At 40.5% G+C, this 22,766-nt stretch overlaps 1 protein-coding gene across 1 annotated transcript; it reads left to right on the plus strand.

The window, feature by feature from the left end:
* The first annotated feature begins 5,579 nt into the window (after nt 1–5,579).
* YIPF4 (Yip1 domain family member 4) lies at nt 5,580–21,490 on the plus strand. Its single transcript, XM_086631638.1, has 6 exons — nt 5,580–5,683; nt 9,240–9,393; nt 11,633–11,804; nt 13,984–14,061; nt 17,060–17,173; nt 19,534–21,490. Exons 1-6 carry the CDS (start codon nt 5,581–5,583, stop codon nt 19,669–19,671), a joined length of 759 nt encoding a protein of 252 aa, XP_086487764.1. The 5' UTR covers nt 5,580; the 3' UTR covers nt 19,672–21,490.
* Nucleotides 21,491–22,766: the final 1,276 nt, after the last annotated feature.

Genomic DNA, 22,766 nt, shown 5'->3' on the forward strand with positions numbered 1-22,766 from the left:
TAAGCCAAAACTCAAATATTCTAAAGCTTCTAGAATCTAAAATAGTCTCTAGTATTACCAGTTTTACTTAGTAATAATCTCATAGTTTGTAGCATACGAAATAGTATGTTAATAGCAGTAATTAATAATAATTACAAGTATACTAGATTTCTACTTAGTCACAAGTTCTGGAAAACTATTCCGGCCTTACATTCCAGAAAGACTAATTTGAACTTGGTCCTGTAAAAAGTATCACCTTAAATATTACAACATTTCTAATAGTTTTTCTAAGCAAATGTCACATAGGCTTTTATTTTTTGTTTAAAGAAATAGTTAAGATAAACAGATGCAACTGCCTCATGGTCGAAGGCAAGTAAGGTTTCTTAAGGGGAAAAAAATGTATAGCAAAATGAAGTTAAAACATCTCTGAACTTTCTTCTTTACAAATATTCAAGAAGTAAGGTAGTGTTAAGAAAGCAAGCACTTTACCCACATGAGCATGCTCTTGATTTAAACAGACTCAGTAAGCACTGAAGTGTCCTACTGCTTGTCAAAAACTGACTCCATATTATCTGTACGTTCCTTCTCCGCAAGTTTCCTCCTTGTACTATTACTTAATGTCTTGTTTGCTTAAATAATGTATTGTGCAATACTGTTCTTTTGCCAGAAACATATGGAACGGTTTCTTGATGTAACACAAGTTCCAGTTCATAACTCTTTGAAATTTTACAATACAGCACTTATCAAAAACCTAGCCTTCAGCCCACAGTTAATGCTGAAGTTAGTAAATATTTCTGCTACCAGTAGAAATGAGTGCATCTATGATGCATTTAATTCAGTCACTCTTTAATGGTTTCATCGAAAGATAGTAACTTTAATTCAAACAAAGTGAGATGTTCACTGCAGGACTGTGATATGTAGACTAAACCACAGAAGTCTTGCTCTTCCAAGAAGCCAGGGCTCAGGGCTTTCCTCACTGATTGACTCAAGCAACTAGATATAGCAAGATAGGCCCAAAGAGAGAGTCTAACAGCCTTAAATGCAAATGCAAAAATCATTTCAAAGTGGATGATTTATACTATCAGCATAAAGATTAGCCTAATCTGATATTACTTTGAGACATTAGGAATAAAACTCCCCAGCGATGCTGCCTACTTCCGCTGTCACGGCCAGTTGCTCCAGACTTCTCCCAAGAAATCAGAAGACAACTCTTAACATCAATGATTCTGACTTCCTTTTCACACAGTAAATATTAGAAAATGTTTCAGTATATTCACATACTGCATGATTCTTCTAGAATTAAAATTAAACAGGAGCCCTTCCTCAGATAACCAATTACAGACAGATTGTATCTGTGGCTATCTGACAAGGCATTTGTAGGCACCACAGCTTTCTACAGCCTTTTAAAATATTTCCTTTCCCTTTTTCTTTTCCCTGACTACTATATTGTAAGGCACAACACAAGCAAAATGTCCCACTGAGGAAGGCAGCACTTGCAAACAGTTAAGATACATGGAAGGCTGTTTATGTGTGAAGAGCTGCAAGAAAACCTAAACTTCAGCAGACCAACCGGAATAATTTGTGATTGCTCGCATTTTTACACGTGGTCTGGGTCTTAATCAATTAAGATTATTTATAAAGTGCACAGAAATTGAAAATGCATAAAATTCTGAGAAATCTAGTAGCAGCAACTGGGTGAAACGGATTACTTAACTGGTTTTGAACACTTTTTTTCAGAATCTCACCCTGAACTGAAACCCTGGGCAAGGGCTGATCTGGCAAAAGCGGTGCTAGAGTGCCCTCCGCTGGCATAGCCCAGGCAGGGAACCACGGGTTGCTCACTTGCAGAGTCAGAAGGGGAGGGAAGGGAAGGGGGCTGAAAGAAGGGAGAGGACAGCTATAATCTTAATATTTGAGCAAATGCTGAGGGAAAATCCAGAGTGCCTTGATCAGGTGTGTTTCTCGATCCTTCATAGCTCTTGTATGACAGGGCATCAGGAAGAGCAACTCTTGAAAATCTATTCACTGTTCTTATTTTAGGTAAGCATGGGAAGCATGTCTTTCATCTGTCTCCTTCAGCTTCTCTTCTATGTGAAATTCCAGTTGGACCTCAGCTGGTCAAAAATTCCCTAGGGAAAGAAATAATTGAAACAATTTTACTTCTGTTATCAAAATCATGTTTAAAAAGCAGATAGTGAATAATAATTAATGTCTTTATAAATAGTCTATCGTAAGCAGAGAAATAGAAGGTCTGACTTGCCCTTGTTGATACAGAGGTCACAATCAGGATCATAGACAATGATAAATTTTGGAAAATAATTCCAATCAGTGATCAACATCTCTTCTTTGCTAAGCATGCTCAACAGTGTCATGAAATTGTCTTCTGCTTCACATCAACCTACCAGTATTTTAGTTGCACTTAGAAAATCATACAGCACATGCATAGCATGGGGTCCAGTGCATGAAGCCATGAAATGAGGAGAGAAAGAACTAGTCACCCAGCCTATCAGACTATCTCATTTGTCACTGCTCCTGTTTGGCACGTTAATAAAATGTTCATTTGTGACTCATCTCGTTGGATAATATTCTGACATTAATTATCACTGTCCCAAGTTTCCTCCTCAAAGCTGATCCTGTGCGAGACTTCATCTCTTTCTCTCTTCTCTCCTCCCAGCCTTTTATGGTGCCCTGAGAGCTACTCCTCATGCTTACAGAGAGGTACACTACTTTTGTCCCACACCCCGTCAAGTCTTGTTCTTGTATGTTCTTGCTCTTGCACTGTATATGTTTCTGGTCTTTTTAGGAGACAGGTACCAAACTCCTTGAATGTTTTGAGACCCAACTTCAATAAATAAGAACTTCAAGTAAGCAAGCGACAGGTTTGCCTTAAGCGCAAGCAATTCTCTGGCATCGCATTCTTTTTTGGCATCCCTATATGTAGTTAAAAAAAATAATAAAGAAATAAAATTAAAACCAAAAAGACCTCACCCAACAACAAAGAAAGGAGCCTAGAGGAGCCTAGGCTCTACAGAAGAGGGATCTGGACAGGCTGGATCAATGGGCTGAGGTCAATGGTATGATGTTTGTCAAGGCTAAGTGTCAGGTCCTGCACTTGGATCACAACAATCCCATGCAACACTGCAGGCTTGGGAAAGAGTGTCTGGAAAGCTGCCTGGAGGAAAAGGACCTGGGGGTATTGGTCAAGAGCCAGCTGAATTTGGGCCAGCAGCGTACCCAGGTGGCCAAGAAGGCCAATAGCATCCTGGCTTGTATCAGAAATAGTGTGGCCAGCAGGACTAGGGAAGTGATCGTTCCCCTGCACTTGGCACGGGTGAGGCCACACCTCAAATACTGTGTTCAGTTTTGGGCCCCTCATTACAAGAAAGACATTGAGGCACTGGAGCACGTCCAAAGGAGGGCTATGAAGCTGGTGAAGGGTTTGGAGCACAAGTCTTACGAGGAGTGGCTGAGGGAACTGGTGTTGTTTAGCCCAGAAAAAAAGGAGGCTCAGGGGAGACCTTATCTCTCTGTACAACCCCTGAAAGGAGATTGTAGCAAGGTGGGTGTCAGTCTCTTCTCCCAAGTAACAAGTGATAGAATGAGAAGACATGTCCTCAAGTTGTGCCAGGGGAGGTTTAGATTGGATATTAGGAAAAATTTCTTCACCAAAAGGGTTGTCCGGCATTGGAACAGGCTGCCCAGGGAAGTGGTTGAGTTACCATCCCTGGAGGGATTTAAGACTTGTAGATGCGGTGCTTCGGGACATGGTTTAGGAGTGGACTTGGCAGTGTTAGGTTAACGGTTGGACTCGAAGATCTTAAGGGTCTTTTCCAACTTAAATGGTTCTGTGGTTCTAAATTTGTCCAATAACAGCTGTGTCTGGCAACCAAGATAGCCCAGCAACAACAGGGAACAGCACAATCGTAACACTGTAGGTAAATATAATCACAGAATCATAGAACATCTCGAGTTGGAAGGGACCCATATGGATCATTGAGTCCAACTCTCTGCTCCTCGCAGGAATACCTACGCATAAACCATATGACCGAAAGAGTTCTCCAAACACTCCCAGACCTCTGACAGGCTGGCTGTAACAGAGCGAAGACTAAGAGGCATCAGAAATTGAAGCAAGCCTATTGCAAAGATTCATAGATTCATAGATTTCTAGGTTGGAAAAGACCTTAGAGATCATCAAGTCCAACCGTCCCTAATCCCCATTAAACCATATCGCTAAGTAGATCATCCACCCTATTCCTAAACACATCCAGGGATGGGGACTCCACCACCTCCCTGGGCAGCCTAGAGGTCTTATAACAAACAAGGTCTTATATGATAAGCTATGTTATATATGTCTTATGTTATAAGACCTTATGCAAAGGTCTTATAACAAACAAGTTCCACATCATAGTTAAGAAAATGAGTTACACTTACCAGGTTTCTTGATCGCTCAACTTTTTAAAGGGGAAATCAAATTACACAAATGTCTGTATGGCTGTTTTCTATGATCAAGCCAGTTTTTAATTGAAAAAATAGGTTACATACAATTATACGCGATTTTTTGTTTCTGCTCTTGCAAGGAAACTGATAATCACTGTAAAATGTCCACGGAGAACCTAAACTCAAGTTACATATGACATAAATGCAAACTTATCTTCGGATATGGCAAAGTAGGAACTTTCCAGTCATGCTCTCTCCATAAAAACCAGATTGGCTTTTACTTGTTCAAAATTATTTGAGATGGAACTTGCGCTGATTTCGTTCAATGGGACATATATGGGAAAGGAGGTTCCTTCTCCAAATTAAACCACTGCTCTAATGCAACTTCTTTTCCCATAACTTTTTCCATTTAAAACACATCCATATTTACACTCCGAGGCATTTAGTAAGTCCTATGTATGAAGCAGAACTAAATACATGTAGCATGAATACCAAATTCAAGCGTGTTTCCCTGAGATTATCAGGAGAAAAAGTGTCCTCAGAACAAAGGCGCTGTCATTCAAGGCAGGGAAGGAGCTGATGACAGCCTAAGCAGGCTTATCCGGGAGCTGAACGCCGCAACCGCTGAACCGCGAAAAGCGAGATCCTGGTTCCCGATTCTCCAAAGCACAGACCGCAACCAGAGCGGCAGCAGCACCATCGGTCGCGCTGGTTTACGACTGCTTTAGTGCTACAGCGGCCTCTTCGCGGGTCAACCAAAAAGCGCCCCACAGCACCAACACCGACCGCAGCGCGAACGCGGGGCGGGGCGGGACAAGGCGGCACCGCCCCGCAGCCGGCCACCGCTTCCGCCCCTCCCACCAGCCGGGTCGCGCCTCGGCCAATCAGGAGGAGCTTTGCACCGGAGTCGAAGTGACCTCACTCCCGAGACAGGGCCTGGGAGCCAGTCAGCACTGGCCCTGCGGCGGTCCGTCACGGCGCGCCTTGCACGCAGCCAATCGGAGGGGCGGCGCCGCGCCGCGTGTTGTTGCCCTGCGAGGCGGCTGCGCTGTGGGCGCCTGCCGCCGTCCGACGCAGGAGCGCTCCGGGGAGGTGCCAGGCCGCGGTGTCCGCTCGCCGCCCGCCGCCCCTACCGGCGCCGCAGGCCCCGCGGAGGGCGGGGAGATGCAGCCCCCGGGCCCTCAGCAGCAGCAGCAGCAGCAGCCGCCGCCGCTCTATGCGCCCAGCAATGGGGACTTCACCTTTGTCTCCTCGGCAGACGCCGAAGGTGAGCGCGGGGCCGCGCTCGCTTTCCCGGGAGAAGGGCTCGGCGAGGCCCCGGGCGGCGGGCGGTTCCCGTGCCGCTGAGGCAAGAGGCGCCTTCTCGGCACCCCTCCGCTCGCCCCCGAGGCCGGTGGCGTGGCCGGAGGCGGAGCGGGGCGGCGCGGCTGAGGTGGCCGTGGCGGCCGCTGCCCTCGGGCCGGGGCTCCGCGGCAGCAGGAGGAGCGGCGCGGTGCGGTGCCGGGAGCGGCGCTTAGCGCGCGTTGAGGAGCTGCTTTACCGGCGTGGCGGAAGCCCCAGAGGCGTGGTGCTCCGTGCGTCGGGCCCTCTGAAAGCCGCGATCGAGGTTGTGCCCGGCGGCCCGACGTAACCGTGACAGGCGCTGTCACGGACCGCTCCCGTTTCCGGCGTTGCTGGAAGCGCACTTTGGTGTCTGTGGAAGGTTGTACCGAGTGTTCGCGCTCGCTGTCGGGCTGTGCCAAAGCCTCTGCGCCGTGTCTCGTTTCAGCACAGCAATGAGGAGGCGAGCAGAAGCCCTGCGTGTAGTTTAGGGGATGAAGCGTGGCCGGCTGCCTAACCGCTGCACACAGAGCTGCGGTGTAACAGCGTGCCACGAAGATCTGCCTTGAGACTGCAAAAATGAGCGTACAAGAGTCAACGTTGTGCTAACTTTGGTGGAGAATGACCTTTTGGTTTTGGGCTCTATCCATTTAAATAACAAACGTTCTACTTTATGCGTGTATTTAGTTACTGCTGTAATTGTGGGTAGGGGTAGAGAATCATGTAAATCCTGACTCACGTGCCCCACCCTGGTAAAGAATTCCTGAAGTGGAAAAACAACTGTAAAATACTTGTTCTTTGGTGAACTTCCCAGTCCTTCTGACAAGAAATCCTAATCAACAGGTACAATCTTGGCTGTGTGTTTTTGTTGTTGTGGGTTGTTTTGTTTGTTTTGTTTTGTTTTTCTTCTCCACCTTGGCCTGAAAAAGGATCCACGTGCCTCTGAATAGAAACTCTCTGGATTTCTCCTGGAAGTATCCAGTACAGCCACCTTTCCAGTAGTATGTGTTGAATTAGACCCGGCTCTGTGTTCTTTATGAACTCAAGCAAGGTATGATCTCCTGCTCGTTCAAGTGTAGACCTGTCTGCAAAGTGCTGCATAAGCCTACCCTGACAAGCAAAAACATAAGCAAAGTTAAACAGCTTGATATTTCTAAATCAAAATAGTATACGTTCCACTCTTAATTTCTATTTGTTTCCCAAATGTTGATCTGTATGAAAAATAAAAATATAAGCTGCTTTATTTTACCATTTTATTTCCATGAGAGGTAGGAGCTGTTTCTGTGAAAGAATGCTAGAGAGGTGTTCTCAATTAAGTGGACAGATATGGTATAAAGAATGGACTGGTTTTGGTTTTTTTCTTTACCTCTTGTACTGCTTTTTCAAAATTGAGAGCAAAGACTGTCTTGAAAGCTGGTTTTCCACCATGCCTGGTTGAAACGAGACATGTGAGATACCTCAGTATTGCTTCTGTGGTGTTCTGCCTGAGACAATAACAGTGAAGGCACCTAAACTCTCGCTACAGGGTACCAGGACTGTCAGTTCTTGGCAGATTCTTCAGCACTCGGTTGGCTGCTGTTAACCATCTCGTTCAAAGCAGTCTATAGAAGAGGGGGTGGCAGATTTTTTTTTATCTTGGTTTCTGCAGCTTTATGTCCCACATGAGATGTCTTGCAAGACAGACTTAATAGGTTTCATGATTAAAAAGTGTGGTTGTAGATATTCACTAATCATCCACTGCTAAAAGGAATCTTGGTAAATTAGGCTTGTGTAGAAGTTTCCCTGTGTCAGGATGGATTGTCAGCGGTCACTGAGAAAGGAGAAATAAATGGCTGGTTGGACTGTAACGTTTGCTTGTTTTGACAGTCACATTTGTGCACAGAGTAGCAAGAACCTCTCCTTACAAAGCAGTGTTATGTTGTAACATAAACAAATATTTTTAAATGACAAAAGGGTCCCAGTGACAATAGAAGAATTCTGAGGCTTTCTCTGCCTTGATGCCCAGGCATTAAGAATACATTTTTCTTTTTCCCTTGCTCTGTAAACAGCAGAGGAGGGCTTTGCTTGCCCAGTGAGAACAGTGTATGTGTGCTGATACTTACAGGAGCAAAGAGAAATTCCTTCTTGAAGTTACAGTGATCTTTACAAGGATCCTGTGCAGGTGGATTCTTATCAAAGTAATCCGTCATTAACTCGCATCATTATGAAACGGTTGAAAAACGTTTATGGAGAAGCTTAAATTTAAGCTCGAGTGGCCTAGCAAGCTGATTTGGGAAGGAGAACTCTGTTAAATTAATTGCAATACCAAGTGATCAGTGAACACTTCTGACATGCTGGCTAGAGACTGTTTGAGATTCTATCACTGTACAAATTTTGTTTCTATAAAACGATGTTGCGTTTGGGTAGATGTCGCAAATGTCATCTACAAATATGTCCTGACTTGCCTCTGTGAGTGTGTGATTCAGAAATACTTGCTATAGCTAGGTGTTTTGGGAAATTTGTGCCTAGGAACTCTTTTTGTGTGAAGAACATACAACAGTGGAAAGGCAAAATAAGATTTTCTTTGGTGAAGCAAAAAGGTGTTGGATGAGAAGAGAGTTGTCGTCTCTCCATATATTTGTAATAAGGCTTGTACAAAAAAGTTACGTTTCTGTTTGGATTCTTCCTTTTTAGCAGATAATGGAAATCCGTGATTTCCTAAAGGAATATTTATTCCCTTCTTCCCTATTTATTTTCTTTCTTCAAGTTGCTCCATACATTTTCAGTTACTGTTTTGTATTTTTCATCTGTATGTAACTGAATACAATGAAAGAATAAAATATTTATTGGTGACTTTGACACAGCCAGAAGATACATAAATTGCTCTTTGTTTTGTTTAGTACTGTAGCAGAGCAGTATCATGGTATATTGGGAAGAACTCCTTGTATCTCCTCTTAATTGGCTGGAGCTTAAGGATCTCTGATAGAATTCTTTTTCTAACGTTTTTACCTGTATTAAAGGCAGGCTACAAATGAAAACATCTACAAATGTTTTCCTTTCATGAAAAATTGGACATAAAAGCAGAGAATGGTTTTGGCTGAAATCATGCCACTGTGCAGAAATGAGCTCCAGAAGAGGTATAGTATGGTCAGCAAAAAAAAGGTAAATAATCCACAACTTAGAGTATGATGAGACTTTCATTAGTTGAATCCTTTTATGCCCTTAAATGGTTAATGGTAAAGCACAGATTGAAGCCTTTCTGTCATACCATAACACCGTGTCATCAAAACAGGAGTTCCATCTAGAAATTGAAACTTGGTAATTTGAGACCTAAACCAACGTTGTTACTATCACATTAAAACTGGAAGGACCTTTTCAAATTATGTATCTGTTAAAGTATAATTTTATTCTATGACTTTGACCAGCACATGTAGCTTTATATGTCTGTTCATCTTGCAGTACTTTTGACATCAAATGGCTTTTGGCAAGACATAAAAAGATGTATCTTTCCCTTTTTCTCTAAGATCTTAGTGGCTCCATAACAACTCCAGATGTTAAGCTAAATCTTGGAGGAGAATTCATCAAAGAATCTACTGCAACTACATTCCTAAGACAGAGAGGGTATGGCTGGCTTCTGGAAGTGGAAGATGATGACCCAGAAGATAACAAGCCACTCCTGTATGTCATAACTATTTTGGGGTATCTATGTTTATTAGGTGTGTAGGAAAAACAAACAACTTGTAGCCTCTCAGATTGTCTCACAGCTTTTGCTGTGCCTAGAATTCCATTTGACAAATTACTTGACCAATGAGTGTTTTCTGGTGCAGGAATGAAAACATTATGTTTCTCATTATGCGTTTTGTTTTTAGTGTTAAAGAGAGGCTTTTTATTCACTGTGGGGGAGGAAGAAAGGAGGAAGTAAAATCCAATTTTACTAATCTCTATAAGTATGAAGCTTTTATGGCTTTTCTGATCTTACTTGTTGATCTTGTAATGGCTTAAAAAATTTGATTATATTCTATCTTTTGCACTGATGTGAATTTCTTAATGTTGTCAAAGAATCAGAGGCTAAAACAGCCCTGTGGAAAGATTTGTGTTGAGTAAATTCTGTCAGTTGCTCTGAAGTAAATGCATCGTGAATCATGCTTATTACAGTAGGGATACTTGTCGTGGGTCAGGCTGCTCCGGCAACCAAACCCTACACCGTTGCTCAGTCACCCTCCCCCACCCCCAGGGATGAGGGAGAGAATCAAAGAAGAAAAAGAAAAGAGACCCGTGGGTTGAGATAAGAACAATTTACTACTACTGCTGCCAATATATATGTGTATGGATATGTACAGGGATAAATATATACACACGAGTGATGTACAGTTAATTGCTCACCACCCCTTGACCGAGGCCCATTTCATCCCAAAGCTGCAATCCTGAAACAGATAAATCCTGATACCGCAATCCTGGATGAACGGGAGGCCTGAAATAGAGAACGAGAGAGAGAGAAAGCACTCTGAGAGCCTGAAAGTGAGAGTCCCAGAAGGGCAAAAGCCCTCCTTTCCGGCTGACCCTCACTGGGCATGATGCTGCATGATATGGAATACTAATTGGCCATTTTGGCCCTCAGTGTTAAGTTCCACCACAAATCACAAGGGAGCAGCTATGCTCCCCCCTTATCCTGTTGTGCTTCTGCACACTGGCAAGAACATGGCAGCTGAAAAGTCCTTGAGACCTCAGTGCCAACCACAAATATCAGCGTGCTATCAACATTCTTCTCAGAGCGAGCTTCTGAGTAAAACCAAAACACGGAGCTCTTCTAGCTGCTAAAAAGAAGAGCTAACTCTGTCCCAGCTAAAACCAGGACAATACTAGAAGGAAGGTAGCAAAAACTTGATAATCTTTGGTGCTATCTTGTATTATAAGGATAGATTAAAAGGGTGCTAGTGTTGAAAGACAAAAATGTCCTTGAAACTGAAAATCTCCCTATCCCTTGTTCTGTTCACAGAAATGTGGTTGGCTGAATAAAGTTTGTATCTTAAGGTTACTACGCTGTGGGTCAGACAGCCTGGGTCTTAGTCCTTGTTCTGCACCTAAGTAACTCCATTCTCAGTGTCTTCCCGTGTGAATTAAAGATAATGGTGCTTTAAAAATATGGAGTGAGCAGGAGAGTACTCTGGAGAACTCCAACTGAGAGTGTTGGGAGAGAACAGATGTCTGGAGACCTTAATAATGAAATTGCTACTACGAAGTACTTTAAAGTGTGCAGAAGTAGCTCCTGGTGTGAGAAGTCCGTTCTGTAAACCTCTAACTTTAATTAAGAAGCAGAATGGTGTGCTGAGGTGACAATGTATGAATTCCCTCTTTAGAAGGGAAGACAATTAGAGAAGAGCAAGATCTATTGATAGAATTTATTGCTATTTTACTTGGCTTTTATTTATTTTTAGCCATACTGGAAACAAGCCAGTAATTAAACAATTGGAATAAACTGGTCTACTGAAAACTACTGTTGTTGAAGCAAGTTAAATTCCATCTTACTAAAAAAAAAAAAAAAGATTGTGCCTTTGACTTTGAAGTAGTTACAGTGATATGAAGGCGTCACATGTTCCTGCATGGCAGAAAATAGGTCTACTGTCTTACTATAGACTGTTAGGGTGTGTTGTGTATGTTTTCTGTTCTCAGTCGTGTAATTGATTTTTGAATAATTACATATATTTAACTGTGTCACACCACTTAATGAACACAGGACGAAGGTATAGTGTTGCTTTGTTGTGGATGAACTGTTCCTTGCTAGTCATGGCTTCGGAAAGCCTTATGGGTGATGAGATACTTGCTCTGTAAACCTACTGGTTGTCCCAAAGCTTACTTTTTTTATGCTTTGTTTCATTAATGTGGTGTATAGTAATGGTCTCTTGCTTTACAATTTCAGGGAAGAACTTGACATTGATCTGAAGGATATTTACTACAAAATTCGATGTGTCTTGATGCCTATGCCATCTCTTGGGTTTAATAGGCAGGTAGTGAGAGACAATCCAGACTTTTGGGGTCCTCTGGCAGTCGTCCTCTTCTTCTCGATGATTTCATTATATGGACAATTTAAGGTAGGTATAAGCCTTCTACCTAAAAAGAAATCTAAACTAAATTTGGGGACATGATTGCTAAGCAATTTGCCTCCTTAAGCAGGTAGAAAGTCTTTTTCTCACATACTAATGCAGGGCATTTCAAATGCTGTTTCTCAAGGTAAGGCAGCAGTAAGAAAGGTATTAAATAGCCCACGGACAATTTAATCATGACGAAATGACAGGTTTGTTTTTATACAGTAGAACAAAGGAAAGATGTGGTTTCTAGAGGAAACAGATTGATGCTAATGGGTTTGTAGTCATATTAGTAAATCTTTCCTTTCTAATTGTGACCTTCTGTTAATGTGCTTTTTATTACTAAAAAATGTTAGAAGAACATTTGTTTGGATGCCATGAATTTTAATTTCCTGACAAATAAAGCTACTTGTTTAATTCATGCGATATCACCACTGTTATCTGGTGTATTTAATCTTCATTAGTGCCATTTGCTATTTTGTCCTCCCTGCCCAATTGCAATCAAATAACTTTCCTCTGATCAATAAACTTTTTCCATACTTCCTTTTGAACTCTAGGGTGAATGGCTATTCAGAAGCATTGTGCAGATTTAATTGGCCTTCATAAACACCATTAGCTTTTTTTCTTTATGCTCAAATTGAAATAGAGAAGTGGTATAATTTATAGTCACAATTTGAATGTGAGCCCAGGTGATCCTGCTTCAGAAGTCTTTATGGCTACATGTGTAGTCACAGTTGTCTTAAATACAACGTAGTATAGCAGTAAGCCATATGTAAAGTAGCAGGAGGTGCTTATGCAAGGATTTTTGTGAGTGGTGAGATAAAATTATTCCCTTTGCAACCTCTGGCTTCTATATGGTGTACCAAATGCAGACTAAGAGTTCACTCTCAATATCTTGTTTCTATGAGACTTGGAGTGAGTAGACTAAACCACTGTACTATTCAAGACTTCTAGGTGGACCATTTAGCTGTCTCCTAGGCAAAGCAAGGACAATTCCTTGATCCCATGACAGATAAACTACCTTCTGCAGTTTGTGTATGTGAACAGTAGGCCTGATGTTTCTTAGGAACAGTGGATTTACCATACTGATGTAAGAATGCTGTGTATGTGTGAAGAGGAAAAGCTAGTAGGTAGCAACAGGATGACTGGCAGCAGCTAGGCTAGATGAACCAAATGGTGGGCTGTAAGCTGGAGAGATACGTATTCCTGCTCTAAGACTTTCATATGGTTCTCTTTTAGACAGTGGAGGAAAGCAAGAAGTTATAGGAGGCCACGTGCTATTTTCACAAATAGCATAAACGTGTTACATTTATCTAGTTTTTTTTTTTAAGTGGTGCTGTGATTTTTATCTGTTTTTCCCCTATTTGAGTCTTCTGAGAGTCTGGAACTTTTAATTAAGGAAAATATTAAATTGAGTACCAACTTAATTTTTAAGTTCAGCCATTGTACGTTTGGAAATACAGAGGCTGGACTGGTATTGTTATTTTCTTCTGAAAAGGTATTTCAGAAAGGAGAGCTTTATTTCTAATTCTCCCAGTGGCTCAACACCAAGAATAGCCAAGTTACTTTGGAGGTTCTCTTAAGCCAGAAAATGATTTTAAGATTTCCTCTTCAGTTTAAGAGCAGAGCAATGAAAGAAGCAAGAAAAAACGACGATAGACTTTGTCCCAGGAGTCTGGGGCTGTTTATTAAGTTGTAATCATCATCAAGTTCCTACTGAGAGTTAATCCTATGTCTTCTTCTGAGCGTTCTGTTTGAGTAAAGAATAAAGTGGCATCTTTATGCATGAAAGAAGCAGAATTCCAACTGCTTGTATTCCTTGGGCTGATTTTTAAAAACTGCGCCCACATAGGTGAGATGTGAAGACATGTAGCTAGGGTGGTCTTAGCTTTAGCTTTAACAAAACTCTTCCTACTCTGCTACAGTATTACAATACTTACCAAACACATTGCATGTGCATTCCATGTTCACCAACCCTACCATTAATGGAGTTCTCTAAATGTAACCTCTGAATTTGATTCTCAAGTTGCATTGTGATACTAAGTAAAACTATTCTTGCTGCAATTCACAGTTCCGTTTTGCATAATAAAATCCTTGACTGCAGTGAAAATGATGAATAGAAATTAGTTTTGCTTTCTCACAATGAAAATGATTAATATGAATGAATTGTTCTTTCTCTCTTAAGGTCGTTTCTTGGATTATAACTATTTGGATATTTGGATCCTTGACAATTTTTTTACTGGCTAGGGTTCTTGGAGGAGAAGTAAGTACCTGTATGTGAAAAGGATGTAGAGGGAGGTAATGTAAAATCTCTTGGTTACATTTTTCAGTAGTGGTTGGGTTTCCTTGGTGCTTGGCTTTGCACCTTGTAGCCAACTAAGAATGGATGCAGTTAGTAAGCGTAACATCTACACTTCAGGTTCTTGGCCTTCAAAATAAAATCTAAAATACAGAGATGGTCAGCTAATCTTTGTGTGATGGATGGTGTGCTGGATGTGAAATCTGGAAATTTGTACTATGAATTCCAGAAATTCTAACAGGTGCCTGTGATCCAGAACTGAAGTCCATTCTTGAGGGACAAGTGCTTTCAGTTTTTTGGTTACTGAGCTAAACAGGACCCTTTCTCTCCTCCTCTGCACTGCTCTTGCACTGTCCTTTTTTTTTTTTTGATGGGGCTATCAACAGTTGTATAATGTCCTTGTGGGTAGAGCACCTGCCAGTGTTTGTTTTCATCCTTGGCCTGATGCAGTTCAAACCCATTAAAGGATGAAAGTCAGTGCGTGTTCTTCAACTGCAAAGCCAATCGAAGTTCTGGCCTACATCCCTCCCTCCAGCTGCTTGCACCAGCAGGGTTGCAGTAGCTGTTTGAGCTGTTTACAAATTGAGTCACTAAATGATTCAGGTGTAAACACCAAAAAACGACTTACAGCAAGGCCCACAGACAGCTACAGCAGAACTGTCAGGAGGGTAGAAACTTCTTAAAATGGCTGTGCAGCATAAAATGCATTGAACTGTGTCGTGAAGAACTAAATATTCAGTGATACTTGATTTTTATATTCTTACTACGCATTTTGCATTAATGATTAACTAGTGTTGTAGACTTCCTACATTATTTGCACTTACTTTAATTTTTTAGATTTTCTTTTCCTGGACCTCAGTAAAGCCTTTGATACAGTTTCTCATAGTGTTCTGGTGGAGAAACTGGTAACTGCTGGCCTGGATAGGCACACCCTCCTTTGGGTTAAAAACTGGCTGGATGGCCGGGCCCAAAGAGTGGTGGTAAATGGGGCTAAATCCGGCTGGAGGCCGGTCACCAGTGGGGTTCCCCAGGGCTCAGTGCTGGGTCCAGTTCTGTTTAACATCTTTATCAATGACCTGGATGAGGGGATTGAATGTACCCTCAGTAAATTTGCGGACGACACCAAGCTGGGAGGCTGTGTCGATCTGCTCGAGGGTAGGGAGGCCCTTCAGAGGGATTTGAACAGACTGGATCGTTGGGCTGAGGCCAATGGCATGAGCTTTAATAAGGCCAAGTGCAGAGTCCTTCACTTGGGGTATAAAAACCCCAAGCATCGCTATAGGCTCGGGGAGGAGTGGCTGGAGAGCTGCCTGGCGGAGAAGGACCTGGGGGTGTTGGTTGACTACCGGCTTGATATGAGCCAGCAGTGTGCCCAGGTGGCCAAAAAGGCCAATGGGATACTGGCGTGTATCAAGAATAGTGTGACCAGCAGGAGCAGGGAAGTGATCCTGCCCCTGTACTCGGCACTGGTGAGGCCGCACCTGGAATATTGTGTCCAGTTTTGGGCCCCTCGCTTTAAGAGAGATATTGAGCTCCTGGAGCGAGTCCAAAGAAGGGCAACTAAACTGGTCAAGGGGCTGGAAAATAAAACTTATGAGGAGCGGCTGAGGGAGTTGGGGCTGTTTAGCCTGGAGAAGAGGAGGCTGAGGGGAGACCTGATTACGGCCTATAAATACTTGAGAAAATATGGTGGGGAGGTAGGGGAAGGGCTCTTTACATTAGTGATGGGAGATAGAACAAGAGGAAATGGGCATAAGCTTAGTCAGGGGAGATTCAGGTTGGATGTTAGGAAGTATTTCTTCTCTGAAAGGGTTGTCAGCCACTGGAATAAGCTGCCCAGGGAAGTGGTTGAGTCCCCATCCCTGGATGTGTTTAAGAATAGGGTGGATGAGCTACTTGAGGATATGGTTTAATGGGGATTAGGGATGGTTGGACTCGATGATCTCTAAGGTCTTTTCCAACCTAGAAATCTATGAATCTATGAATCTATGAATCATAATTAATTGCTAGAGTCTTCTTGTATGAACATTGTTTTGAAAGAAAAAGCTTTTATTAATGTGATTGCTTGGTATTTCTGTATACCAGCATAATCTAGGTGCCCTTAAATCAATCTTTTTTGTGGCTCCAAATGTGAAATTATCAGAATGTGTAAACTGGGGAGAAAGTATAGGTCTGCACAGTTTACTGTAAAGGGTCAATGGCCACCAGAGATTGTTTGCAACAATCTTGTCACTTGTCTCAACACTATTTTTCCTGTTAAATTCAAGGAGCCTAGCTGGGCCCAGGAACACTTCAAACATTAGTAGGGGAAAATCAGACACTTTAATCTGCATAAGGCTAAAACCAGTTACGGAAATACTTTGAAAAAATCTATTTAAGATAATAATAATAAATTTAAACTGCAAATCAGAAGATGTCTGTGCTTTAGAGGGTTCAAGTTTTAAGTCTTCCACTGACACCAAAATCATCCATCTACTTTAGGTATTTATATATAATGGCTATGGGTATATTAATGCAGAAAATATCTTTGCTGCTTGTGACAGCCAGGACTGCAGCTGGTGGCTGAGAGGTCTGTTGTAGTTCTGTGCTCCTGGGTGTCGTGTATGCAGTCCATGGAGGGTGGCAGTTGAGAACTACTTAAGGCAGAACATGAAAACATGAGGGGTGGGTGGAATTACATATTTAACCTGTGTAAATACTTCCCTCGGAAGTGACAAAATTGTCATTTACAGTGTTAAAAAAAAAAGAGACAACGTGTTTCTAAGAGAACTGAATTATTCATTATAAAATTTTAGTGTAGCATACAAAACCAATTTTCATACTAGCAAGCTTCTTTTAGCTGAAATTTTCTGAATACCTAACATTATCATCACTATTCATACTGTTATAATAAGATCAAATTGCATTTCATGACAAAGATTGAGTGCTACAAAGCTTGTTTTTGTGTGCTTGAAAATTTCAGGTTGCTTATGGCCAAGTTCTTGGTGTGATAGGATACTCCCTACTTCCTCTCATTGTCATAGCACCTGTACTTCTGGTGGTTGGATCATTTGAAGTTGTTTCTACCCTAATAAAAGTAAGTTCAGTGTCATCTGTTGAGAATTGTTTACAGCTATTTTTAAGTCATTTTCCTAACACTTTAAGGATTAATCTGTTCAGGACAACATAACAATGTGTCAAAACATTCAGAACTACAGCGTGAGCTCTGTGGTCCTTCTGGTTAGCATGGTGGACAAGACTGTTAAGGAGTTCTGTTTTAAACGTTTCTTTTGATTACTTGGGGACCTACAGTGCTGTTGCTATAACACTACCTGTTGTTATGAGGTTAGCTTCTGTTCAAGTATTTTCCTGTGCTGTAATAGTTGCATTAAAAATAAATAGGATTATCAGTTTGAGAAGAGGATGCATAATTAAACCTCAGAATGAAGAACCCGAAAGTAAGCTGTTCTGTCCCTTCCCCCATAATCCAGTTTATTTTTAGTTACTGCAGCATGAGTATGACATTAGTCATTGTTCTGAGACCTTCCCATAGTGGTAGCAGCACAAAGCTCTCAATGCTCTTTGCAGAGAAGGTAAGTATTGTTCCCATTTTACCGATGTGGAATATAAGGCACAAAGCAAGAATAACTTGCCTGATACCACCCGTTGTTGGATGTCTTTTATGAAACTAGCAACGTTCCCAATAGATCCCAGAACTACATAACGTTCTTGAAGACTTCCAGTACTTCTTAAAACACTTCTAGGTAGCCTTTGAAGTTATTGCTGAACTTGTGGAAAGATTGACTGAGAAGATTCTGTAACTGGCTAAGCTGTGTGCTTTTTGAGTTCTTGTTCCATTGATTCGATGAATTTCTGTCCTTTTAGCTCACTGGTAAATAGTATAACTGAAGTACAACTAAAGCGTATGATAAATGACAAAATTGTTGTGATTGTGATTTGATAACTTGTAATTACTATGAAGTGACAGAGTCAGAAGGCAAATCATTACCTTCCCAGTTAACTAACATGTAACTTGAAAACAAATAGATGTTGATGAAACCTGTGCTACTTGATTACTGCTCACAGCCTGACGTTACTGCAGGGCGCGTCTGTGCAAGGTTCGTACCTTTGCATCCTTAGTGTGGAAATGCAGGACAAGCCCCACATGGCCAAAACTACTTATGCTGTGACAAGTACTGCTTCTTACAGCGTGAGAGCTCTGTGCCTGGGGAAATATTTCACAGCCCTAAAGTTGGGGAACTTACAGTGAATTAATGACATTCTGGTCAGTTCTTTTCTAGTTGTAATCAGCAAAGTAAACTATGCAAGTAATGCGCTTCTATTGTTTTAATTGCTGCAATTTTCCTAATACATCTTGGAGAATTCAGCATGATTGTCCTTCTTGACCATCCCTGCGGCCCTTGGTTAGGCAGCAAAAACAGAAGTGTGCAATCACATGCAAATTTTTTTTTTCTTTTACAGTGGCAGTTGAATGGGCCACATAGTCCCTCAAGGGACTTCAGCTCCTCTGTCAGAACCGTGGAAAAAATTCTTTGCTGGGGTTCTATTATGTCTGCCCTCTTTGGTCTTGTGTTTTGCAGGAGATTACAGTGGTTTTGCATGCCACCTAGTTTTAAGTACTTTTCTTTATTGATATGCTGCTAGAAGATAATAATGTCTGATTACTTTTTGCTATAGCCTTGTTAGTTTGAGTTTTGAGTCAAGTTCACTGAGCTCAAGACATTTTTGTTAGAAGTATGCATGCTAACTTCATATAACATAGTGGATATTCATAGGTAATGGGTTTTATCCGTCTTTTAAACTGTTTCTTTCTTAACTTAGTAAGCAAAATAGTTTTTGATACAGATTGTAGTTTGGCAGGCTTCACATCGCACTTGAAAGGAACAGGAATGTGGGATTCAGTTACCTTGAGGTGGGGGCACCATAATTAAAGAAAAGCTTATGAGCCAGATGAATCCTGAAATATAAAAAAATGGTCATTTAACCCTCTGGTTTATATTGTAGGAGGGAGAGTCAAGTATAGTCACTTTTTTTGCTTAGAAAAAGGGAGAGGTTAGTAGTTGGGGACAGTCAAGGTAGAAAGAAAAGTTATTAATCCAGTGAAGTTTCAAATTATTGGTGTATGTAAGCTTACAGCTTGCTTTATGGTATCTGTGTCTAACATTAGAAAAAACTTACTGTAGATCCTTAGCTGCTCACTTCAGGAAAAATGTCTCAAATGAAAATAACATGCCTATTTGTTAAATATTTCTCTAAACTTAAATGAAAATGCATAGTATATTCTTTTTGTGTGTGGAGTTCTCCCCCTTCCCCCCGCCCACAATTCCTTTTTTAGGCATTTCCTATTATATTGAGAGAAGAACTGATTTTTTTTATCTTGGTATTTGGAGAGATTTTCTTGTGGTGTCAGCTAAGACTGTTCCTCTTCTTTTTCAGTTGTTTGGAGTCTTTTGGGCTGCATACAGTGCTGCATCATTACTAGTTGGAGAAGAATTCAAGACCAAGAAACCCCTTCTAATTTATCCAATCTTTTTATTATACATTTATTTCCTGTCCTTGTACACTGGGGTGTGATCTAGTGCAAGATGTGGCCAGAAACCGTATTTTTTTCACTTGCAGACTGATAATACATAAGATTAAGGAGGCTGGAGATAATACAAGTGACTGTTTTGTATCCAGTTGTCAAGATGTTTTAAGATCGAAGACCATATTTGTGTATATTATTTAATGAAGCAATTGTAGCTATATAGATTTGTATCAAAGTTCTAGGTTTGTTTAAACTCTTCAGATTTTAATGAACAAAGTAAAAGAACCTTGTGTTTTATAAGGAAGTGTAGCAAAAACACAACTCGATACCTGTGCCAAAAGCACTAGGACCAGATTACTATATTCGAGGAGAAAAGTGAGAAGTTAGCTATAACAGTCTCAAAGTGCAATTTTTCTTTTGAGCTTAAACACAGCTGGCTTTTTTGGCACAGCAGATTCTGTAGATAATATATATTTATGAAACAGTCCTGATTGTTCACAGAATAGTCTGTATAATCAAGACATTAAGATACTACTTTTAATTTAGTGCCTCAATTACTTTGATTTGGCTATTGAGTTTTTATAAATTCCAATTTGTTTTCAAAACATGTATATACTGTGTATTTTGTATCTATGGCTTGTGTGTAGCGTAAAAACTCCTTGGTTAAGGATGTATATTGGGTTTTTGAAAATTGGAGATACAAGTATTTGAAGTCTTCATTTACTATCTCTGACCAAAGGAGCAAAATACTTACTGTGTGACATAATTAAATAAAAAGCATTTTAGAGAATCAAATTATTTTACTTAAAAGTATAAATTTACAGAGAAACGGGTGAACACCTTTCTCAACGGTAGTGCTGGCTTAATGTTGGAGAAAAAAGATGATCTATCAAATTTGTGTGATCTTTAAACAATGTTATTTTATGATGACAAAATAAAAATAATGCTTCCCTATTTATGTTTTACAACATCTTGCTCTGTCTTGCTTTTAATAGCATGATATTTAACACGCATCCTTTTTTTTTTTTTTTTTTTCCCCAGTGCTATTAATCCCTGGTAGATGGAAATAAAAAAGGTTTGCAAGGCCAGGTTCTCCCTCCACTAAGTAAGGCAGAATTACAGTCTTAGTAACAAGCAGTGTCTTGCTAACTTTCACTGTCCAAGGATTATGTAATAACGTGATGACATGTTAAATATTTCCTGTGTACTGTGTTGATTGCTTATGTAATGGTCCGTATGGTCATGTTTCTTCACGAGGGAAGTCCACTGAAGTTCGCTTTGCATGGTACTAACTTAGGCATTTGCAATCTTCAGTATTTAGTATTGCCAAATAGATCTTAAGAAACTTAAATTTTCTGGTAACAGAAAAAAGCATTCCTCCTTCCTTTTTTTTTTTTTAATGCTGCAAATAAAAATGAACCTTGGCAAGATAATGGCAAGGGCTGTCTTTGATCCCTGATGGAATTATTTCCTTATCAGCAGTGTAGTTTTTCAGCTTTTTAGACTGCAATTTGCCAATTTAGTAACTTATTTTACCACTCATTACTGATGCAAAATATATATTTAAGTTCCAGCTCTAGCACAAACCTTTAGTTTATTCAGTCTGCTTTGCTTGTGTTGGTTTTAAATGGAACTACTTAAGGTTGATGCTGGACATAAATTGTAATGTAATACTCTAGCTCCTAATACCTTAAAGGAGAAAAACTGATAGAGTGATCGACTTTTCACCTAATTTTTGACTTCTGCAGAAGTTCTGATGGAATTACTGCAGAGTTGTACTAGTTGTACTAAACCAATTACACCAGCAGCTTAGTACTTATCTGCAAGTGTTTTGTGAGCGTTCATACCACGTTGTAAAAAAAAAAAAACAAACAAGCAGCATGTTAGCTTTGGAGTCTTGCATTATAATCTAGTCTTATCTTTTTCATGACATTTCTTTTTTAACAGGAATATCCAGCTAGTATTAGAAGAGTCAATCCAGACCCTGTGAATAGATGTGTAACATCACCACAAACATTTAGGTTACTAGGCTGTCAGAGAGCTTTAAGCTTAGTTTCTGTTTGCATAGCGGTTCATTAGATGTCCATAATGGATCCTGTGCATCTGAAATGACTATGAGTATTCAAAGGATGCAAGAATGTTCTATTTAATCTCCAAACATCTTGATCTCCTCTATACTAATGTTCTGTGAAATTTATAGTTGCAATTTTAACTGTTCCTTTCCACAGACGTGGCTCATGTGTAATATGCAATGTAGCTATGCACTTAACATAGTACATATTTTGTACACAATTGCAGATTTGCACCTTTTAATCTTAGTGTCTCTAGGGTCACCTTTTGCATATGCTGTGCAAGAAATATGTACAGACAGCTTTCAAATGGTTCTGATAGTTTGTAATAACTTTGCATTCAACAAACTCGTATTTTTAGATGAGGTATGTGTGTAAATACAAGATGTATTTTATAAAAACTTTGAATTAAACTTGTTTACAGAATGTATGAAGCTCATTTATATTTACTGAATTAAGACACATCTATATTCCTATACATGTCATGAATCTCAAGCTTTGAGGCTATAAACAAGTTTTCGTGGTAATATATTTACTACTACTATCTGCAAAACTGGAAACTTAGAGCACATCCATCTACCAAAAAGTTCCCTTTCCAAGATGCATCATTACAAGGTAGACACATGGGTGTCATACCTCAACGAGACATGCTCTTTGAACAATCTTGTGTATGGAGGAGCTAGATGTGTACATGTGTACTTGTCTTTCTCCCTCTTCTACCCATCAGACATACTCTGTTGTTTATCAGAAGAATTATACCTGCTTGAAAAGTCTATGAAATCATTTGCTTTGATGTGGAGACAACATATGACTTGAAATCTGCTTTGTCACTACCCTTATTGGTCTTTTAATGTTTTGCCTGAAGTGAAACAAGCTTGAAAGCTGCTTATTTTGCCCTCAGGGAAATGTTTATTAGCCTGGGTGGCATGCATACCCGTGTCAGTGTGTGTGTTGTTTTTTCTTTACACAGACACTGTATTTCTTAAATCATTTTCCTGCTACAGCAGCCTGTGTTAATTGGGTCCTAATAAAAATATTCTGTAGGAAAAACACATTATATTTGAAACTTCATT

The sequence above is a fragment of the Tauraco erythrolophus genome, chromosome 2, assembly GCF_009769465.1.
Source record: "Tauraco erythrolophus isolate bTauEry1 chromosome 2, bTauEry1.pri, whole genome shotgun sequence".
Taxonomy (NCBI): Eukaryota; Metazoa; Chordata; class Aves; order Musophagiformes; family Musophagidae; genus Tauraco; species Tauraco erythrolophus.